This window comes from Argiope bruennichi, chromosome 11, assembly GCF_947563725.1.
Source record: "Argiope bruennichi chromosome 11, qqArgBrue1.1, whole genome shotgun sequence".
NCBI classification, from domain to species: Eukaryota; Metazoa; Arthropoda; class Arachnida; order Araneae; family Araneidae; genus Argiope; species Argiope bruennichi.
This window is the reverse complement of record NC_079161.1, coordinates 18,837,645-18,846,223: the sequence shown is the minus strand read 5'-3', so window position 1 is coordinate 18,846,223 and position 8,579 is coordinate 18,837,645. Positions and strand designations below refer to the sequence as shown.

General features: G+C 32.9%; 1 protein-coding gene across 1 annotated transcript; it reads left to right on the top strand.

The window, feature by feature from the left end:
• The first annotated feature begins 615 nt into the window (after positions 1-615).
• On the top strand, positions 616-990 carry LOC129956452 (histone H2A-like). The gene has a single exon (XM_056068333.1). It carries the CDS (start codon positions 616-618, stop codon positions 988-990), a length of 375 nt encoding a protein of 124 aa, XP_055924308.1.
• The last annotated feature ends 7,589 nt before the right edge of the window (positions 991-8,579 follow it).

Genomic DNA, 8,579 nt, shown 5'->3' with positions numbered 1-8,579 from the left:
GCCGAGCATCATCTTCCAACAGCGTTTGCCAGCTTCCTGCATAAAATCGGTGAAGAAGGATTGTCGCTATGTGCGCCAAGTTCCGCAAGCTCTTCAATCCTCACACGTTGCAAAAAAATGATACGATACATATACATACGAATAAAGATCATTTTTACCCTTGCAATGGTAATTTAAATAAACATAAAAGCATATTTTTAAATGTATTTGTAATGAAGCATGCATTCATTTATTGCATAAATCATGACTTCATAGATAGCATTTTATCGGAAGTCTCTAGACAATTTCTTTTCTAACTTTCCTTTTCTTGCTGCGACAAAAATTCCTCAAACATATAGGTTTCAATGAGCTACAGAAAAATATAACGGGAGTGAGAAAAAAAAATGAGTAGAGAGTACATGTATTCGCAATATATATATATATATATATATATATATACTTTAATTAAGCATTCTTTATAAATATTTGTAATTTTCTAATACGTAAGATCAATCCTGATCTTAGTTTCGTTTTCTCTGTTGAATAATTATTATACACCAAAAATGTGAGCCTTTTGTTTCTTTACTAACTTGACGACGTGATGAGTATTTCGACGGAGCACCTGGACTCGTAGTCATGTCTGGGCGTGGCAAAGGCAGTAAAGTTAAGAGAAAGAGCAAGACTCGTTCTAGCCGAGCAGGGCTTCAATTCCCTGTCGGTCGTATCCATCGACTTCTCCGAAAAGGCAATTATGCCGAACGTGTCGGAGCTGGAGCACCAGTGTACCTGGCTGCCATGTTAGAATACTTAGCTGCTGAAGTGTTGGAGTTGGCTGGTAATGCCGCCAGAGACAACAAGAAAACTAGGATCATCCCTAGACATCTCCAACTCGCCATCCGAAACGACGAGGAGTTGAACAAACTCCTTTCCGGAGTAACTGTTGCTCAGGGCGGTGTATTGCCTAACATTCAAGCTGTCTTGCTCCCCAAGAAAACCGAAAAGAAAGCCTAAACTAAGACTTTACAAGTTAAAAAAAAAGACCCTTTTAAGGGCCAAGAAATTATTAAGAATTAGCTACTGAACACTTGTAAAAATAAAAAAAAAGGGCAATATATTGAATTTTTAAAAAAAGGTTATACATTGATTTTTTTAATTTTAAATTTATTGATTTTTTTTAAAATTTATTACTTTTTAATTTATAAACTGAATGAATTTCCATAATGCATTGTATGGAAGGGACTTCTGTTCGCTCTCCCTTTTTCTTTCTTTTTTTGGTGACGAATTACTTTCAGATATGAAATCTGACGCAGAAGAATTTCATCTTTTATTACGACGTCTTATTTAAGAAAAATTGATATTTTCTTTATTCCAGGTTTTAATTTACTCTTTCTTTTAACTTTTTTAAAACTTTTTTTTTTTACTTTTTCTCAGAAAACACCAGATTTTCCCCTGTAATTCAGAATTTATAATAAAATTCAACATGCAGGTAACCGGAATGAGATTTTGTAAAATGATGATAAAATTAATGGCCAGATGATAAGTTAAAAGAGACAAACTGAAGTTTCAAATGCTGCAATTATATTTCGGCTCTGTTTTTAAAAAGCAAAATATTAAACAATAGCATACTGAATTTAATAAGAATTCAATTTACAAAGGAATAAATATTTAAAAAGTCATGTTGCTCTTTAATTTGCTAACTGTTATTAAATCTATAAAAACTTACACTTTGCAAAACAGGAAAAAAAAAAAAAATCGTGATAAATTTTTACGTATAATAAATTTATAACATAATATTACTATTTGCACTGCATGAGGTATTTCTTTTCCGAAATTTTTTAAAGTATTTAAATTCATCAGAAAATTAAGCTTAATTTAATTAATTAAGATTCCAGAATTTTTTTTTTTTTCATTAGTAATTTTTTTTTTTTTTTTTTTTTTTGTGAAGAAAAGATTTTTACACCAATTTAAAGGAGTAAAAGCAATATTTTTAATGGTGCAAATTTAATTTTCGTGTACTTTTTTTTCCCTCGATTTGACTGTTATCGTGTTTATAACTAACAATGTTTATGAAATGAATGATATCTTATTAAATCGAAATTCTTCAACACTAATTCAGGAATATTTAGAACTTCTCCCGTGGAATAAGACGTTTGTCTAACCGTCGCTGATGCATCGTATGTTCAGTAGTTTACAGTTATCGAAAACATTCATCCACTATAACCGAAAATAGTTTTAATGACTCACATACTTTTCATGACATACTTTTGTGTAACCCAAATAATTAAAGCATTAAGTATCTATTATAACATGCTGAAATTGCTTTCCATGCCATTAGGAAGTTTTAGTAACGAACACTAAGTGTTTATAATAATTGTTAAAACTCAGTTGAAATTTCAAAGAAAGGGACTACCGGCCAGTTAAATCTATTTATAATAAATGTGACTTATCTGTGCATGTAATATTTAATCATAAAATTTCATAGATTCTTAATACAATGCTTTACTTGAAAAAAGCGGAAAGTTGCTTTATCGTGCTTATTTCTTACCGTTGTTTTTACTTATTATTTCTGATAAATTTCTGGAGTAAGGATAAGGGTCATAAAAGCTGATATATTTGATGCTTCTGTTTTAAATGCAACATGTATAATATTAAAATTTTTGCCGCTTCTATTTATTTTTCTCCGTAGCTCTTCGCTGTTCAAATCGGGAGCTTTTATTTCCCCAAGAAAATGGCTTTTGACAAAGAAGATGCAGTGACATTGGTGAAATGAAATATTGACAAATAAATTAAGAATTATGCAAGAAACAAACATCTAAATAAATAAGATTTGTTTCAAAAAGATGCGTGAGTCTGCATTTAATGTACCACTAAAAACTGATACTTATGTTTCTTTGAATTTAAAGTAGCTGTTAGACTGCACATAATAAGCGGAAGGTTTGAAGTGCTTGCAGAACTGAGTGTAAACCGGTAATAACGGCAATTTACTTGACCGGTTTCGGATTCGTAACTGGCAATATTACTTACAATAGCTGATTAGAATGGAGATAAAATAACATAAAAAATATTTAAAAAAATTATTATCAATCAATAAGACTTCCACCTTTCGCTTTTACTGTGGTTACTAAATGCTTCAAAGATGAGTTTTTGATATATGTATATTTATCTTTGCTGCATCGGGCAAGGGAGTAAATATATATTTGCTTTAGCAGCGCTTTTGGAGTACTCAAAATTCAGAAAAAAACTGACGTCTTTATAAATATTCCTAGAAATATAATACATTTATTGAAGAGAAATACCCTAATTAATGGAAGAACTAATCTACCCGACTGAATTAATTACTCAATAGATGAGAGCACAGGGTTAGGGATAGGCGTGGAATAAACGAACACACATTTCTTTCATGAGCGAAGATCAGAAACGTTGAAAAAGTTTATTATAGCTTGTCCAGAATAGAGAATGAAATTTTAAATAAATCTCTAACCTTTTATATAAATAGAACAACTTTTAGTACAACGCGCGATAACTTTAAAGACAAGGGAGAGTGAGAGGAAGGGAGTAGCAGACTTTTCTTAACTGGTATATAATAGATAGACTAAATATTGATTACTTATCAATTATTTAGTCAAAATTATAAAAATTATGTAATATGTTGATCATAGTCGAATTATTTTAATATGGGAAATTTGGAGAGTCTATTCCAAATTAGGGCAGCAGATGTTTAAAATTATATTGGCTGATTATTACAGTTTGAATAAAAATATCATTCCCCATATTTTTTTGATTGATTGTAGACAAATGCCGCTGTCCTGGCATAGGGGTAGCGCGTCTTCCCCGCGATCTGTGCGTCCTGCGTCCGAGTCCCGGTCTCGGCATGGTTGTTTTTACGTTGTTCTATCTGTGAGATGTGCGAATGTGCCCTTCTGTAAAAAGGGGTTGTGCAAGCGAATCAATGATGCGGGAGTAGCAAAGTTGTACTCTTGGCCCTAGTTGGCGCTACTATAAAAACAAGCAAAGAAAACTGAAAATAAAGAAGAAAAAAAGATGATAATCCTTAACGCTCTGATCGGCTAAGTCCCAACAAAAGTAAAGTTAATCCTCTGCAATAACCCATCATTTTGATTGGTCGCCTATCTACAATAGTTTATCCCGCACCGAGCTCCGAAAACCCACTGCATCACCCACTCCTACTCCCCTGACAACCTGCTTTCCTATTGGCCGAGACATCTCACCCACTCTCCCTCACCTGCAAAGTCCAAATTTCGTCTGAAGTTCCAATGCAGTTTCTCACCTTCCACCGTAGAGTCAAGACCCATTACAGTTATCATGGCAATATACTAAAAGTCATGTTTTCCACCAGTAATGCCATTAAGGGGATAGTCCTATTCCAAGGACGGGTGCCCCGATAAGTTACCATCGAGTTCGAGTCCACCGGATTAAACCGATGCCTTCATAACAGCGGGCTTGACCATGGCAAGTGCCATAAGAAACAACAACAACAACAGACAATTATCGTTTCACCCACATGTAAGTCACATGGATGTTAAGAGAATTAGCACAACAACGCACTTCTACGATGAATGAGTGTTCAGAAAAGAGTAAGACAGAAAATAGATAATTTACTTGAAAGTGTTGAATTCGGACCACTGATTTTTTAAAAAAAAGTATTTTAAAAAGGAAATGAAATTTTATGGTGTGTCAGAGCCGGCCTCCTCTACGAAGGGGCCCGGGTTCAAAAAGCCATTTGGGGCTCAATTTTTTTGTGAAGAAAAAAAAATTACAAACACGAATACATATTATTAATGCATGTTTATTTAATGCGTGAGTGTTTTTGCTAAAACATCAATTACTTCAGAAAAATTACAATGTTCTGCTTAATATAGTAAGTGCATTTAAGCGTTCTGAACACATGTTTCACCGAAGATAATTTTTATTAATTTTAATTTACTGAAAGAGCGCTCAGCACTTGCTATAGTAACTGGCAACGTAAAGAATAGCTTTAACACAGTTAATGCATTTTCCACAGTACATCATTGCTGGGCTGTGTACTTTGATCTGAACTTTCTTCTCCAATTGAAGTTTGAATTGTAATTTCTGAAGTTGAATCAACTTCTTTGCCAGAATTACTTCGCACCCAAGAATACAGATCTATTTGTGACTTCTTAAAGTTTGGCTTTCTTTCTTTTTTCTTCTCATAATTTTCTTTTTTGGCACCCAGAGGGATATTTCCTTGGCGTGGACATGGTTATATCTAACAGTATAAAGCAGTTTATAGAATGAATTATCAAATTATTATATGCTATACTATAAGCCTAGTAGATAAGATAAGTGATTGTAAATCTATTTACCTTATATTAACAATATTTTGCACACTTTCACAAGACTATAATATATACTATGAACGTATATATCCGAATCTGCCGACTGCTAAACTTCTTAATTCTTTTCATTCCGGTCAATACTTTTGTGTAACCCAAATAATTAAAGCATTAAGTATCTATTATAACATGCTGAAATTGCTTTCCATGCCATTAGGAAGTTTTAGTAACGAACACTAAGTGTTTATAATAATTGTTAAAACTCAGTTGAAATTTCAAAGAAAGGGACTACCGGCCAGTTAAATCTATTATTAATAAAGGTGAATTATCTGTGCATGTAATATTTAATCATATAATTTCATAGATTTTTAATACAATGCTTTATTTGAAAAAAGCGGAAAGTTGCTTTATCGTACTTATTTCTTACCGTTGTTTTTATTTATTATTTCGGATAAATTTCTGGAGTAAGAATAAGGGTCATAAAAGCTGATATATTTGATGTTTCTATTTTAAATGCAACATGTATAATATTAACATTTTTGCCTCTCCTATTTATTTCAGTTGCTCTTCTGACACCCACTCTCCCTCACCTGCCATGCGACTTTTCCTCAGTCGACTCTGCTTCATTTCCTCTTCTACCATCACAGGAGACGTATCCAGTCCATGTTAACTTATCTGAAGCCAGGTCATCTCAATTTTGCTAGGTTGGAGGTAGCCCATCTCGGGCGGGAACTCCGTTAATCGTTGCTATTTTCTCTGTTCAAATCGTGAGCTTTTATTTCCTCAAGAAAATGGCTTTTGACAAAGAAGATGCAGCGACATTGGTAAGATGAAATGTAGACAAATAAATTAAGAATTATGCAAGAAACAAAGATCTAAATAAATAAGATTTGTTTCAAAAAGATGCGTGAGTCTGCATTTAATGTACCACTAAAAACTGATACTTAGGTTTCTTTGATTTTAAAGTAGCTTTTAGACTGCAAGTTACTAGCGGAAGGTTTGAAGTGCTTGCAGAACTGAGTGTAGACCGATAATAACGGCAATTTGCTTGACCGGTTTCGGATCCGTAACTGGCAATTTTACTTTACAACAGATATAAGGATTTGCGTAAAATAACACAAAAAATATTTAAAAAAAAATAAAAATTATCAGTTAACAAGTCTTCAACCTTTCGCTTTTAGTGTTTACTAAATGCTTCAAAGATGATTTTTTAATATATATATATATATATATATATATATATATATATATATATATATATATATATATATTATCTTTGCTGAATCGGGCAAGGGAGTAAATCTATAGTACTATTATAAATGTGAAAATTTGGATGGATGGATAGATAGATATTTGTTAGTCAATCACGTCAGAACGGCTCAACGAAATTTGGTGAAATCTAGCACAGAGGTAGATTATAGTCTGGAATAGGACATAGGCTACTATTTTTTCCGGTTAATTGAATGGTTAATTTTTTATTAATCAAAAACTATCTTTCCCGCCAAAAATGAATAAGGCTTCAGTTTTTTTCCCCACTCTAATCAGGTTAGACTTAACGTGTTTTCGACCGAATATTTCAAACGATTCTATTTATTTTCTTAGAGTTTGGTGCATTTGAAATTAAATATTGTTAATTAATCGATCTTTCGCATTCATTCTGACGTACTTTTAAATTAACATAAAACATGAATTAAGGAAATTGAAAATTTCTAATTTGTATCGCGTTACCCCAACTGGCGTAGAAAATTCACGCATGCGCAGTGTGTTCTGATTGTTGACAATTGTGTTTTCATTTTAATTGAAAGTTGAAAAATTATGTGTATTATACTGTTGTAGCTATCTCAATCTCGATCGATAAATAAAATAGACTTGACTTGATCTTAAAGAAACACGGACTTGATTTGCTGATTTGTTTTATTTCAGGTATACTATGTAAATAAATTGATTTTAGGTTAGTTGAAAGCTTTTGTAATTAAACTGCATTTATAGCTATACCACTATTATAAATGTGAAAGTTTGGATGGATGGATGTTTGTTAGTGAATCATGCCAGAACGGCTGAACAAAATTGGATGAAATTTAACTGAGAGATAGATTATAGTCTGGAATAAGACATAAGCTACTATTTATTCCGTTTAATTGAGTGGTTAATTGCTTATTGATTAAAAACTAACTTTCCCGCCAAATGAGTAAAGCTTCATTTTTTTTTTTTTCCCACGCCAATGAGATTAGGCTTAACATGATTTTGACTATTATTTCAAACGATTCTGTTTATTTTCTTAGTGTTCGATACATTTAAAATGAAACATTGTTAATTAACCGATCTTTCGGATTCAATCTGAAGTACTTTTGAATTAAAATAAAACAGAATGAAGGAAATTAAAAATTTATCTATACTGCGTTACCCCAACTGGCATAGAAAATTCATACATTTGTGTTGCCCCAATTGGCGTTGAATATTCACGCATGCGCAGGAGTAACAAAAGATAAAGCCATTGATGCTATAAATTCCAATCTATTTCCACGCGTACGAAGTCGCGGGTAAAAGCTAGTATTATATATTTTCTTTAGCGGCGCTCTTGAACTACTCAAAATTCTGAAAAAAGCTGACGTTCAGTAAAAATATTCCTAGTAATATAATACATTTATTGAAGAGAAATACCATTGTCGTGTACTCGCCTATGGTACACGGGTTCTTTTACTGTGATTGAAAAAAACTACTCTCCTTCAAAAAATAAACTATAACATTTATTTCTACGACAAGACAAGCTATTCTATATACATATTAAGTTTAAATGACTGCATTTCCGAAAGTAAACAGTTCAGAATCTTTTCAGCTGCTGATCACAACGCTGTTCCGTTTTTCAAGTTTGATTCCAAGTTGTTGTTGTTTCAATCCGGAGTTGAGTTGTTACTCACTTCGTCGAAGATTGCGGATTCACGCTACAATCCCACCTTTTGGGTTTTTCTTTTCAAGAAAACTCAATGTTCTTTAGTCCAAACAGTTCACAGGTCTAGCCGATTGGGAACTTGAATCTTTCGGCCGAAACGGGTTTTCATGGTATTTAGATTTGGCAGAGACGTTTCGTCCGATTCTGGAAGCTCAGGATGTTCAACATATTGCTGTTGTACTGCCTCTTCTTTCTCATCTTCAACTCCACATGCTCTCTTCTCTAGTAGTTTCTCTACTGAAGGCGTTTGAACTTCAAGTGCGTAGAGACGCTGTACAGGTCTCAGAAATTCGCCTTTCTTTGTTTTTACTTTCACAAGACGAACTGAACCGTCC

Bases quoted from the DNA above. Each gene is read 5' to 3' on its own strand.
- LOC129956452 (XM_056068333.1), top strand. From the start codon at position 616: ATGTCTGGGCGTGGCAAAGGCAGTAAAGTTAAGAGAAAGAGCAAGACT.